Source organism: Strongylocentrotus purpuratus, unplaced genomic scaffold (assembly GCF_000002235.5).
Source record: "Strongylocentrotus purpuratus isolate Spur 01 unplaced genomic scaffold, Spur_5.0 spur5_scaffold_21, whole genome shotgun sequence".
In the NCBI taxonomy this organism is placed as follows: Eukaryota; Metazoa; Echinodermata; class Echinoidea; order Camarodonta; family Strongylocentrotidae; genus Strongylocentrotus; species Strongylocentrotus purpuratus.
Window position 1 is genome coordinate 33,550,529 of NW_022145607.1, and position 14,990 is coordinate 33,565,518.

The window sequence follows — 14,990 nt, forward strand, 5'->3', positions numbered from 1 at the left end:
GATCAAAGTGAAGAAACATGTACGGAATTTTATTGAGACGACAGTGACGGAGACAATCACAATGATTTCGTTAAGAAAACGATGAATGTCCATCCGTAATAGGTCCATGGTTATACATACCCGTCAGTATGTCCGTAATTATACGCAATTTGACAGTCTTCTTCGGTAAGTTCCAGTGTTGATCCATCTCTGTAAAAGGGAAACAGAAACCACTTTTAATAATAAAAAAAGGCAATTCAACTCATCGAATGCAAATGTGTTGGAAGAATAAAATACCAATACCCTATTGTTTCATTATCTTATAGTATTTGTTAAAACAAATTAAAGACATATATAGGTCATCTAGGTCTAAATGTCGAATTTATTGCTCGATGACCTTAATATTGCATCTCTATACTCAAGAACAATCGGTGCTAGGGTGACAATTTTCCTTGCCTTTATTTCATCAAAAGTATAGGTTTAGGGTTGGATATATGGGTTTTAAGTTAGGACTAGGGTTAGGGTAAGGGTTAGGTATTGTGTTAGGTCCAGGGCTAAAGTTAAAAATTCGTAAAGTATTGTAAATTAACGTGGAGCAATTGTCGCAAGAGCAAGTGAGTGAGACCAAATTGTTATCATCTCATGAGAAAGATAACAATTCCGTAAAAAATAAAACAGCCCCCCCCAAAAAAAAAAAATAAAAAATAATAATAATGATAATAAAAAATAAAAATAAAAAATAAATAAATAAAAAAAATATGGAGTGCGCATTAATTGGATACACTTAGTGGATTAATAGAATTTCACAAAGAGATTGTAAGAGATTTTACAAAAATAGGCGAAGACAAACATAACAAAGATAATGAGAGACATACAGAGATATATGAATTTATCGCTTTCGACTTGTTACTTTTGTTTAACAAAATATCATTTGCGAAGAGGTCAGTCCTTGTTTGAAAGCAATAAAGACACCTTGGATTATTCAATACCACCCCTAAAAAGTACATTTTTCTTATACTCCTATGTATACAGTAAACACAATTGTCCTGAGGATAGGAGCGAACAAGAACAATATACATGTATATTACCTGAAAGAAATTATTCACATCTAAATAACAGGTATGTATCAAGGGGCATCTGACAGATTTCTAACGGCAAGTTAAAATCATAAAAATTATGTATAGTATAAATCGAGGCAGATAAATATTACGAACACATTGATTATGTTCTTCAAATACAATAAACCATTTTCGTACTGTAATCAAACTTAATGCACAAAATATTTGATAAGTTCCAAGTTACGAATTATTTAATGTACCTGTTTTGGATGATTATATTTCAATAGACCAAATGTTAATTGCATACATCTATTCTTGCTAAATAGGACAAACATTATGGCTTGTCAGTCCTACCTAACAACACGCCATGCATGCAACATGTAATGTATTGCTCACAAGTAAGCAATGTTGTTAGGCACACTCATAATGGTAAGAGGGTGAATTGCCCAGTTCGCCCGATTTGTAAATATGTTTATCATTGTTCATATTATCATAAATTTATACTATTGTTGTATTGATACTTTGTTGTAAATATTACAAATCTTACAATGCAATTCGCATTTTGACTATATTGAGATTACGATTATTCGTAACAGGTCAATTGTATAATTCATAACGGGGCACTTAACTAAGATTTGAGCATTACATTTCATTACATTACGAAAAGGGGATATTGAACAGTACCCCCTGGACATTGATATCAAAACAAATAAGTTTATTACGTCTCAAAGTGCATCAAGACTTAAATGAGGTCAGGTTACGAGAAAACATTGACCGATCAGAGGCAGGCAAGGTTTGAGGCCTCTGCAACCGAGGAGAGTTGAATTCTTTCGTATATTGTAATTCGAACGAATAATAATAATAATAATAATAATAATAATAATAATAATAATAATAATAATAATAATAATAATAATAATAATATTAATAGGTATTTGTATAGCGCCGTCTATCTAGACAATGCTTTACCGAGGCGCACAAGAAAATAGAAAGAATACACATTTATTCACAAGATCAATCATAAAAAAAAAATTTAAGGCAGCGCTTTATCAATTGTGGCAAATCTGTCAATCACAATGTTATCATATTTCAAACACATTTATTCACAAGATCAATCATTAAACAAACTTTAAGGCAGCGCTATATCAATAGTGGCAAATCTGTCAATCACATGTTATCATATAACAAACATATTAAATTTATAATAATTGCTCTAAATAGATTTGAACTTTATTTTTTTTCAAACTAACAGTAAAATAATATGCTTAAACATCGAAATTCAAGCAGAGATAGCGAATAAGGTTCAGGAACGACAAACATATTGAATATAATTATTGCTCGAATAGAATTGAACTTTATTTTTTTCAAACCGAGAGTGAACAAATACGATTAGACATCGAAGTTCACTCAGAGATAGCGAATAAGGTTAGGAACGACAAAAGAAGAGATGCAAAGGACAGTTTAATTGCGACCGTTTAGGGTTGACAACGTACCGAAGTTGAAACTTGGCTCCAACAAACTGACACAAATCGTTGTGCGGTAGCCCCGGTGACATATTGATAAGAGGTCTAGTGGCCTCACGCCCAATCCTACCTGAAAACAATGGTGAGAATGAAAATTGGATTTATGAAAGAAAGGCAGATAAATATTCTACATTATACATCAGAAACTCTTGAAAGATTATTTGGAAGGAAAAGTATAAGGTACTGACCAAAAGGGAACATCATCAAGAAATAGCTTTGAGGAGAACATTAATAGGCAATCCATTGTATGAAAGCGGAAGAACGAGAGCGACAGAATGGCCAAATATTGAAATAAATTGGACACATATTGAGAAAGTTGTGAGTGTTTGAAATTGAGATCACCAAAGCTATTAATATCTCAAATCATCAAGTGGGTTATGACGTATTTGTGATACCTCTCCTGTTTTTCATGTACCAAAATAACATACATTTCTGTTGTTTGCATGACAAGGCAAACTAGACAATTCCATTTAAGAAATCCAAAACCGCATTGGCTCTCAAATCAGTCAGACACACCGGCCCAGACATCTGAACTCTCTGCCCATTGTACTTCGAAACCTTAGCACATTACATTCTTTTAAGAAGGTGGTTGAAACCAGGGGGGGGGGGGGTGTATCACCTGGTTTATCCATCCACGAATGAACCTGCATTAAATCAAAATAATTTATGTAAAAGAAAAACAACACTCCTTTTCTTCTCTGCTAGTCACTCTTCTGCTTTGTTAATCTTTATTGTTGTATCTCAGTTGAGGGCTGCCGGAACATCAAGCAACCTTGTTTAATATGCATGTAGCCCTCCTGCATCTAATGTATGTTAAGTATGCATTCAATACATTTGATTAATTTCGTATATTTTCTGTATAAAATTCATATACATATGAAATATTTTATCAATCCAATGTTAATTATACATGCAATATATTTGTTTAATTTCGTATATTTTCTGTATAAAATTCGTATACATATGAAATATTGTATCAATCCAATGTTAATTATGCATTCAATATATTTGTTTAATTTCGTATATTTGTTGTATATATACGAATATTGTATTAATCCATATTATGTTCATGAAAATGTATGGTGAAAAAAGAAAAAGAAAGATGCAGAAACCAATAAATTAAATCAAATCAAACAATCATTATCTAATATTATACTCATGAGGCTTAAATTCATTCAATTTATAACGTGTAATAATTCGATTGTAGCAATCATATTGTAATTCATATATTTATTTGTCGAACGCTACAGTTTCAATATGTAAATTATTTCTACCATTTTCATGTATTTTTTTGTAATTTTATTTGTATTTGAAATCCTAACTTTTGGTTGGAATTAATAAAGGTAAAAGAAATAGTACATTTTGCCCATATCATGAGTTGGAGCGAAAGCACAGTATAGCTTGATCACGCAGAAGCATGGTCCCTCAATAGTGAGCAACATTAAATGCTGAGACTTGTGTAAAAAAGATTAGGAGAGATTTCCTTTTGCGACAGCCACCTAACATTCTCTCTTCTCTCCTTTCTTTCCTCCTTTAATCCATTCATACTTTGACATTGCACAGGACATCACATCACACAAACTTCAAATATTAAACAAATATGGTTTCTGGGTGGAATTGAACTCCGATCCATTGATCTGCAGTCCATCACGATACCGATGTATCTGCGAGAACGAGTTCAATTTAAGTAGCGATATAAGCTATAGATACTTCAGACTACATCTCCCTGACATGTACCATAACCCTTAGCCTATTTTATCATGTTTTATATATCATGTTTTTATTAGATCAATATGTGCCCATATTTTTCCCAATTTGGGTGACTGTCACAAGAGAAAGTCTTCCCAATTGCTATTGCTATTATAAGTGGTATTATTATCATTATAATTATTATTACCCTCGTCGTCATCATCATCATCATCATCATCATCATCATCATCATCATCATTCCAATGTGGATTAAAATATAATTGAGAACAAGCATATTTCGATGATCGCCGCTAAACCTTACTGAATTTCCGCAGGGGCGAAGGGCGACGCTTCGCACCGGCCTCGCTGAGAAACTCCGCGTAGTTCATTTTCATTGGTGTTCAAAACGAAACTCAAACCACAAAACTCTCGGTAAACTTTAGGCCACGTTATCTCGAAGTGTTCTCGTCTGGTCAGTACCAACGTCTAACGTCCGAATAACTTTGAGGACTGGAAAATGCAGAGGAGCCAGTATATTGATGAAAGTCCGTGTTGACACGAGTAGGCTTTAGTTTATAGGCGACAAGCGCTTATCACGATATCGCATGGAGAAAGCACGTATGAATTTTACAGACACTCATCACAATCACAAAGTTCGAGGTTTTAGGGTTCTTAGGAGTAGGCTTTAGCTACATTACGCGCGCATTTAATGCTATCGCGAAGGAACAAAGTCCATGTCATATCCATACTGTAAACATTATGGAAAAACATACACAAACCCCTCAATAGATCTGATCGTTAATAACTGGTGACTATTCCGATCCCACTTGACAATGTACTTTTGATTCTTGTAGCCTAAATAAATAGTCGTAATGCCTGAATGCACCCATTCACAAGTCCTTGTCCCGAGGCCATCACTATAAAGACTTTTGGTTTAGATTTGAAAATATCTTTGACAAAAGTACAAGTATGGACTCCGAAAATACAGTTAGTACAATATATAGCCGAGTGTATTAAATATCTTTTGGTACAGTTTAGTGTCAGTATTTTGTGTTATACTTGTACTTTTGTCAAATACATTTTGTTGACATTTACTGACACATTACGCGTGCATTTAATGCTATCGCAATGAAAAAAGAGCCCGTTTCAACTGCGAAATGCCAATTTCATTATGATTTAGCCTATTCTTGTGTTTTATTTTATTTTCAGCTCGTTTTCTGTGTAAAATCAACGGGTCGGGCGACGGAGCTTTGATAACATGTCACAATTTGGAATACCTCGTTCTTCTAATTTTTACTTTGAGAAAAAAAAAATTCTATGCAATTTACCATTCCAACCATATAAAATTCGTTTTTAATTTGTCAATGTAATCCCCCGCGTCTCCAAAATGTAAGACCATCACATATTTGCTGAGCGAAAGTTTTTGGTGAGATGTCTCAGTTTGAGAAATGTGTCGCGTATACGTCTATGTCACGGTCCACTCACTTAATACTATGCACAGTGGTGGAACGATACCGGCGGCACAGAGATACGGGATTTAAGTATTAAATCTCTTGTGTGCACATATCATGACTGATGCATTTTCTCCAATAGGCCATTTTCGTAATGTAACCAAATTGAATGCATAAGTCTGTGTGGACTGTCTCAATACAAATTATTTCATTCACCTAATAAGAATAATAGTATTTCAATAGTCAGAATGCAAACTGCATATATTAAGTGTTGCTTGGTAGGTCAAGCCATAATGTTTTTCCAACCTGGCAACAACTTATGTATGCAGTTCGGATTCTGTCTATTAAAATACTATTATTCTTATCAGGTGAATGAAATAATTTGTATTGAGGCACTTCACAAAGACTTATGCATTAAATTTAGTTACATTACGAAAATGGTCTATTCCAATAGGGTCCATTCAGTTGGAAACCTTTTGATATGAGGAACAGTGTCCAACGAGGTGCACAATGTAAATTGTAGAAAATATATCAATTCACATCGTATGATGAAATACACAAGAGGCATGGTTCAACTTCAAAAGCGCTTTCGATTTATTCTCATCAGAAGAAGTTAGCAAGTCATGGAAAGAGACAGAGAGAATGATAGAGAAGACAGAACAGAGATGACAGAAATTACTGAAGGTGTACAGACTACCTGTTTTCTATACACCTTAACACCTGATCCTAAACATAAAAAAGGAAACACAGGATAATCAAAGCCGTAAAATCAACTTTTACTCCATAAAACGGCTTCTTTATCCTGGTCCTAATTTGAATACAACTGAGTAACCATATAATAAATTATATACCGTGTGAGTCAAAACAAGTTTACACCTAAAAAATTGCTTATCATTTAAAAAATCATCTTTAAACAGTAAATTATTATACATCTTATGAAAAAGTGTTTTATCCCAAATCATTTGATTTCATTTTTGTGTGGTATGTTTTCGCGCTTGGATGAACAGGAGACATTGTTTGCGAGAGTGCAAAATTCGACTTGCGCCAAAGTAATACCTACAGTATGAATTATGTTGGGATTAGTGGAGAGAGAGAATGAATTGAATGTATCAAATGAAACGCATTGCATAGGCCTATGTTTTTCCAGAAGCAAAGTCAAACACACACACACACACACACGCGCGCACACATGTTCGTTGATATTTGATATTCGATATTCGACATTATTTTGTGGCATTCAATAGCATTCAAATGTCAGCATGAATTGGCTCCTCTCTACTTACAACAGCTTCTCAATGAGTATCATCTAATTAGGCAGCTTCGTTCTAGTTCAAAACAGTTGTTTGTCCCCCTTACGGTATCTACAATATCATATGGGCATAGAGCATTTCAATATGCAGTCCCTCAACTATGGAACAAACTTCCCTATTAATATAAAACAATTTTCTTCTCTTGATATATTCAAGCCTCTGTTAAAGTCTTACCTTTTGCAAACGTAATTTTGTACCATTCTTTGTACAATACAATGTATTATACATGTACATGTAGTTTCAGTTTGGATATTCATCATGCTATTATGTTTTTTTAATGCATTTCTTCAGTATTCACTTTTGAATTTTTTCTGTTTGCACAGCGCTTAGAGACTTAATTGCAATTTGCGCTATATAAAAACTGAGTATTATTATTATAATTGTTATTATTAATTTTGTTAGGGATGTTATTTGTATCTGCAAAGGCCGAATTAATACCCAAATCCCAATTACTTTATTCAAACATCACATAAGCAACTTTGGCGCAAGTCGATTTTTGCACTCTCGCATACAATGCATTCTGTTCATCCAAGCGTGAACACATACCACACAAAACGATTTTAAATGATTCGGGATAAAAATATTCTTTTAATAAGATGTATAATAATTTACTGTTCATAGATGATTTTTAAAATAATTAGCAATTTTCTAGGTGTAAACTTTTTTTGGACTCACGCTGTATAGCTATGTAAAACCTTAAAGGTGAAATTTAAAAGAAAATTACAAATATGTCAACTAATGTATCACTAGAAACTGGTAAGCTAACAGATGGCCATCGTACAAGTTTTAGGTCCACTACATATCGGGTGATTTATAAAAATAAAAATACAACCACCTCCATAGCAGCTGGGATAAACGAGAGATCCGCCGGGAAAATAACGATGTTTTAATGACGTCATTATATGGACCAATACTGCCCAAGCAGACGACATCCCATAGAGAATGAACATAATTGCAAAGCTATTATTTGTCAAATTATGATGAGTTTAGTGAATATAAATGTAATGGCATGTCAAACCATTAAAAAGGGAATATGACCCGATTCTGATAAATAAAATCTTTTGCTTGTAAATACACAGGATAGGGGTTAATTAACAATCAAAGAATCCAGGTTTCAAATTGAAACCCCCCCCCGGAATGATATTAAGGACGGCATTTGTTCCCTCTTGAAACGCCGAACATACCGCGGTGTGTGCAGCTGAAGATGCAATGGCGTCTTATTTTGTTTACAAGCGAAAGATTCCTTTATTTTTGTATCGCTGCATTATTTTGTCATCAAAATAAAACCATGCTCGGGGTTTAGAGTGAGGCAATAAATTATGAATTTAACCTGACGGTAGTGAAGTAAGAGAAAGAACTCAAGATAAGATGAAAACACAGGCACTGAAAACGTGTGAGATGCCATGGGACATCGTCTGCTTGTGCAAACCATGTCCATACTGTGATCTCACATATCTCGGCAGCGTTCGGAGAGCTCTTCAGGTGCTATGCCGGGGCTGTATTTAAGCGTTTTGTAATTTATAATAATCATTACTCCGAATGTTTCCATACATTGAATTTTGATAACCTTGTCGAATCAAAGTTTCAACTTTGCAATAATAAAAATAAAGTTATTTTTTAAAATCAATGAATATCTACTTTAAAATACTAATTTCACCTGATGAGAATAAATCGAAGCGCTTGTGAAGTTTAAATATATATATATATATATATATATATATATATATATATATATATATATATATATAAATATATACAAATGAAAGAACTAATGAGCCTCCTTGCAAGAAGAAATTAAGGAAATTGTGATACAATTTCTCCTTGTACAGATCGAAGGATCATTATGTTCTTATTTCTTGTGTTTTTGTTTTTCTCGAACTTCGACCAGGAATCACTTCTCTCTCCCCCTCTTTCTCTGTACATACATATATATATATATATTTATCTGTGCGCGTGTGTGTGTGTATGGGCGTATGTTTAGGTATGTGGTGTGTTTGTGTGTGTGTATGTGTTGATATCCCATTGAAAATTGCAACTAAACGTATAAAAGCTCATGATACTAAGATAATACATAACAATTCATACGAGAGAAATGGCTTGTATAGTAATCGAATAATGTACAAAAAGCGAGACAGAAATTTATCGGATTAATGAAAACACATTTTTTGGATGTAATAAAGACGTCGTTTCATGCTGCTTTTAAAGCCAAATATAGTGATGTAATATGCGACAGCACTTTGGGTACAAACATAAATAGCGTGCTCTATTAAGCGAGTACATGTATTTTGTCTATATTAATATCTGGTTGCTAGGGTTGATTAGGTCAATAATTTTCTCTGGTTGACAGGTATTATCTTAATTGATGTTCCCATGGTAACAGCATACCACTAATTAAACATTTTTATGAGATCTAACCACTTACAATGTACTGCCGATATCGCGTTATAAGTATTCAGCCCACGCACCCGCCCCCCTCTCTCTCTCTCTCTAATAAATATTTTAAATTCTGACTGTAGTTGACTTGAATCTATTTTTATGGTGTGTTGATAATTTACACAAATTATTTTGCTGAATGGTACGACAATGGTATATCGCCAGAGGGCTGTTAGTGACGGGTTGGGATTTGAACCCGCAGTCCTTGGATCGGTAATCAATTCAGTGAACCTCTAAACCACGAAATCTTATTGCACTCGAGGCGTCATTTCGATTGCGTCATTAATTGCGCTAATCAATTCCGTGATGGCAGCTGAGCTAGCCCATAGGCCAGTGTGATTCCATGACATTTGCTCCGGCGACAATTGCTCCGCTGTGAATTTCATACACTAATCGAATGGCTAACTTCAACCCTGGATTCAACACTATACCCTACCCTAAACCTAACCCTAAACCTAACATAAAACCCTATTGAAACCCTAACCCTAACCCTACATCTTAGACGAAATAAAGCCCGGAGCAATTGTCGCAGGAGCAAATGTCGTGTCACCGCCAGTGTTGCAACGCAATGAATGTACGCGCACTGCTCATTTGCTGTCACTTCCTGTATGACGTCACTGATGCATTTCCACATCAAGCAAATGACGCGTCGTTCGCAATGGACAGCGTGTTTACATTGGTCGCATCTGTCTGTCCGCAGGTCCGTATGCAAATGAGCAAATCCGCGATATTTATTGATCGAGAGCAAAGTGCCTCTAGAGTCGCTTTTCTGTAATTATTGATACCATTTACCAAACACCGCGCAAACTTGTAGCTTATAGCTTATAGCTTGTAGCTTAATATGCTTATGTTGAGCGGAAGCGAGGACACACCCTAATCCTCTCTGCACCATAACGTGTGTGGGCGTCGACAATGCTCCTGCGAATAATAAGCTCTTATCAGCATTATTGGTCAGAAAAAGTACGCATGACCTTACTGTGTTAGTTTTAATTTCACCATATGATTAATAGTTTATTGGATATCTATGCGATACATAATCCCTGCCCACGCTTTTTAGTTATTCTCAACTTACGACGATTGGTTAGCCAGTGGCGTAGAGTGACCATGTCCAGTCGTTGAGAGGTGGTGGATGGGGGGGGGGGGGGGGGGGGGGGGGGTGGTTCATCTGTCTTACTGGACATATTATTAAATTCAAATATAACAATTATTATCATCATCATCCCGTGGGTCCTCTATATGGGGAGGAGTTTGGGAGGGGGTGGCGGGGGGGGGGGGGGGTATCGTCGGTACCGCTCTCCATCTCGTATTTGATTATGCGGCGTCCGATTAAAGGTGGGTGTGAAAGGCAAAAGTGGTCCTGCTATTTTCGTTCCACTTCCCTCTCCCCCTTTCTTCCCTTTTTGTCTTTCTCCTCCCTACCCTTTTCTTCTTTTTCCACAGTGTTCGTCATTAAATTAGGGAGGTATCCCCGTGCCCCTTTAGCTACGTCCATGTTCCTAGCGAGATCAAGCTCATTGAATTGACCGATGTTCGTCCATCTTCACGCGCATCATCCTCTGGGCATTGTAGCCCGCATGTTTTTTTGTAACCTGGTGCCGGGCAGAGTTTGCTCATAATTAACATTACATTTGAAGTTCTGATCAAAGAGACACTGCGAGCATCTACTTCGTCGTCAAACATCCTTGGCTCCGCAGTGTATTTCAAAACAAACTGATGCATCATCTATTGTCTAATACTACTCAATCAACGAAATGAGAGCACTGCCTCTGTAACAAGCAAAATCATTCCTTGTGATTGTCTCTTTGATGGATATTCCCACCTCCTGCGGTGGAAATTTCATGTTATTTTGAATTAAAATAATTACCCGTTTGGTCATCAACGCCATCTTGCATAGTATTCATGCTATTTGGGATAACTTTGAAGCAGACTTCGACCATGATGACGACCCTGACGTTACTATTGTTATTTGGATTAATTCAAGCATCTTATGGCAAGTATTTACGAAAAATTGGCTCATACGCGATTCATTTTCGGATTTGAAACTTAATTTTCCATTGTAAAGAACGCACATTTAAGAAATATAAGGCCTAAAAAAGAGATGTGTTTTGCCCTTTGCGACCAACCCCAAAATTTTGAAATCTACGGTCGGCTTTTTTAAAAGATTATTTTAAACCGTTTTTTAGAAAAAAAAAAAAATGTATTAAAGTATTCAAAACTGAGAAATATCAGCCCATTAAAGAGAGAGTAAAAAAAAAAAGAAAAAGATTTCCGACCGACCGACCTATGGTTTGGCACCTAAAGGGCAATAAAACATCTTTCTTTCATTTTAGGCCTGAAAGCCATTTTTTTCCTCCAAATTGTTGTTTTCGTCGTATACCTATTCTCATCTATATAGCTTATTTACTTGGGACCGTTTGCATTACCCATTATCTATAATGTGAGATTTCGTGAACTTATCATCACCCCTTTCCTATTGTCCCTATTCTTTTAATCACATTATTCATTCGTGACAATACCAGTAAATACTGCATTTCAAAAATACTAAACTATTTAGAGATGTGTTCTATGCTATCGCAACCAGTTTCCCATGCTATTATTATGGTAATGCTATACATCTAATGTCTTTTGTTGGAAATGTGTTGATTGGGAGGGGGGGGGGTAGTAAGAGATGAGTGAATTTATTAGTTAATAATTATAAGTCCCGTTTTGACAGCTCTACATTGGTGGCCAATGGAATATACTTGTTTTCCATTGTTTGCATTGTACTGCCCCAAAGTACAACTCGACTTTGATCACTTTCGTTACAGTAAGACAACTCAGATCTTCTAACTCTTCTCTTCTTGTAGTTCCGAAACAACAAAATCGACCTTTTGCGCATGCTAGATCAGTTTTATGGAGATATTTACCGAAGCTTCTTGAGGAAATAACAACCGTAAACTCATTCAAGTCTTCTCTTAAAACTCACTTGTTCAAAATCGTTTTTGATTAATTCAATATATCCACATTTCATCTTTGCCATTCATTTATATTTCCTTAGTTTATATGTGTGTCAACTTATTTCTTTGATCTACTCTTTATTGTTCATGTCCTCTGTATTGTAATTTAGGTCAAATTACAGAGTACATTTTTCATGTATACTGTTAGTGCTTGAGTATATTATGGAAAATGGATATTATTAATATAAATTCATATGTCTCCTGTTTCATTTCTTATAAGTGAGCGTTAAAGCATTTTTTTTGTGTATGTATCCAAATTGTTTAATTCATTAATACTTCTTGCCTTATTAGTTCTAGAATACTAAGAAAAAGGAAATCAATTTTTTTTGTCCATTCATAGTTTTTTCTGTAGTTGATGTTTAACATTTTTGTTTATATATACAGCGTTCCTATATCCTGGAATGTATAAAATGTGGTATAAAACAATTCTCATCATCGTTATTACTGCCGGGTTTCTGATATTTTAAAGCTTTTATTTCCATCTGAATGAAATATATTAGAAAAAATACTGAACGGGTGAATAGAATATTGAAAGAGTCTGATATTATGTCACATGTTGTTTAATATCAATACAGAAATCGGAATCCAACCTTAATAGCAAACTTTTCTTTAAAACAGGCAGAACAATCAAAGTAGCAGACTGCTGAAAGTTTGAAAAAAATCGGACAGAATATGAAAACTTATGATTAAAAATAACACATTTGCAATCACTATAGGTATAGACTTTTCAAATTGGCTGAATCGGTCATATCGCTGTGATGTAGTGGCGGACAACTTCCCCATTCGTTTCACCACACACAATATCTAAGATATCAAATTAAAAAAAATGTATGACTCGAGATGGTCTTTTTTTTAAGAGGACCTGTAAGAATATTTTCTCCATAACAATAGTGTCTCAAGGGTGAAGGCACTAGGGAGAAAACAGAAATTAGTGATATTTGTGTACACGACAAATGGGATATAAGCCTCACTACGTTGCAATCCACTGACAATATTGTAAATTTAAGATTCGCATAGCGGAAGCGGTCTCTCATTTTAAACATTCATAAACTCCTTATAACAAGGGGTTGAATTGCCCTTTTAAATGTGGCATATCATGATTTATTTCATAGGGGAATTGGGGGAGAAAAAGAAGTACGCAACACATATCCACGAATGATTGTGTTAAAGGGACTTGGTAACATTGTACAGATGAGAGAAAATGGTGCTAAGGTATTGACTTTAATGGTAGATAAACAATTAAAGATAATCTGAAAGTTTGAGTGAAAACAGACCATTATTAATGATAGAAATGGGGAAAACTGACCTGATCGATACCTTAATTCTCCCAACTATATTATTACAATTTGATTACATTTTAGGTTAATGCAAATCGTCACAAAGCAATTAATCGGCTCTATATACCATTCCAGATATGTACGTGTTGACATATGTTTTTAAAGCATGTGTTATGTCTTATTTTGTTATGGAAAACCGGTTGGGAAAATTCAAAAATGGTTAGGGGAATTTACTGTAAGAGGGTGTTGCACAGTGACGCCTTCAGAGAAAACAATAAATATCTTTGTGGTTTGAGAATTTGTTCAGGATGTTAGAGGGTTAGTGCAGTAGAATGAATATAATAAGTAACATTTCATACGAAAATTACGCATTTTTTTCATCAACCTTCAACAATTTTACTGAGTCACTTAAAAACAGAGATTTTCACATTCCAGAGGAGGGGGAGTTAAGGAATGATGGGAAAGTTAACAATTCCTACCAACAACAACAAAAAAATCACCGTTATAATCCAATTTCTATTTTCTTGCCATTGTTTGGAATGTTTAAATTTGATAGCTGAAGCTTTACTTGGGTGGAATTTTTAAATTCAATTCAATCAAACAAAATAAGCGGTCGAATGCATACGCCGTTCTCGTTGGGGTATTGCTAGAAGATGAATTATTTACATGATTTAGAATTTCATGAGTTTGGAAGTATTACAAATCCTCTCAACGAAATTTGCCCATTATTTTCCATAGCAGCTACAAGGCCAAAGGAAAGTGGACGCTGAAAATGACACAGATCAGCACAAATTGGGGGCGGTGGGGGGGGGGGGGGGGGGATAACACAAAAGCAATAAGCCTACAAGATCCTTGATGATTAACGTGTAGTTGATGATAAAGGCCAATGGGAAATTGACATTTGACGGTTCGATTTGTCACCTTGTCATTTGCGATGATACGCGTCAACGTTGTTAATGTGTTTGCTTTAACTGAAGGAGTTAATGCATCCTAAGTAATTAACCTGGTTCCTTCATAGGTGATCTGTGGCGTAGATATAAAGAACGCAGGGGCCCACCCCCTCCCATTGAAGTACAAACATCAAGGGAAAGATATAGAGAAAGAGAAAGAGATAGAGAGGGTGAGAGGGCGAGAGGGTGAGAGAGAGAGAGAGAGAGAGAGAGAGAAAGAGAGAGAGAGGTGGAGAGAGGTAGAAAATGGAATGGGGGATGCAATTAGAAAAGAAAATGCTTCCAGGGGAGTGGGGTACTGTCCCCATCGAAAAACGAAGAAGA

General features: G+C 35.3%; 1 protein-coding gene across 1 annotated transcript in view; it reads right to left on the bottom strand.

Annotated features, from left to right (window-relative positions):
- LOC592969 (kynurenine/alpha-aminoadipate aminotransferase, mitochondrial) overlaps positions 1-5,047 on the bottom strand; it is a 17,701-nt gene extending 12,654 nt beyond the window's left edge. Inside the window, exons 1-3 of the mRNA XM_792467.4 lie at positions 4,572-5,047; positions 2,531-2,630; positions 121-189 (exon numbers count right to left, since the gene is read on the bottom strand). Of these exons, the coding sequence (XP_797560.4) occupies positions 121-189; positions 2,531-2,630; positions 4,572-4,644 (242 nt within the window). The 5' untranslated portion in view covers positions 4,645-5,047. The remainder of the gene's footprint in view (positions 1-120; positions 190-2,530; positions 2,631-4,571) is intronic.
- Positions 5,048-14,990: the final 9,943 nt, after the last annotated feature.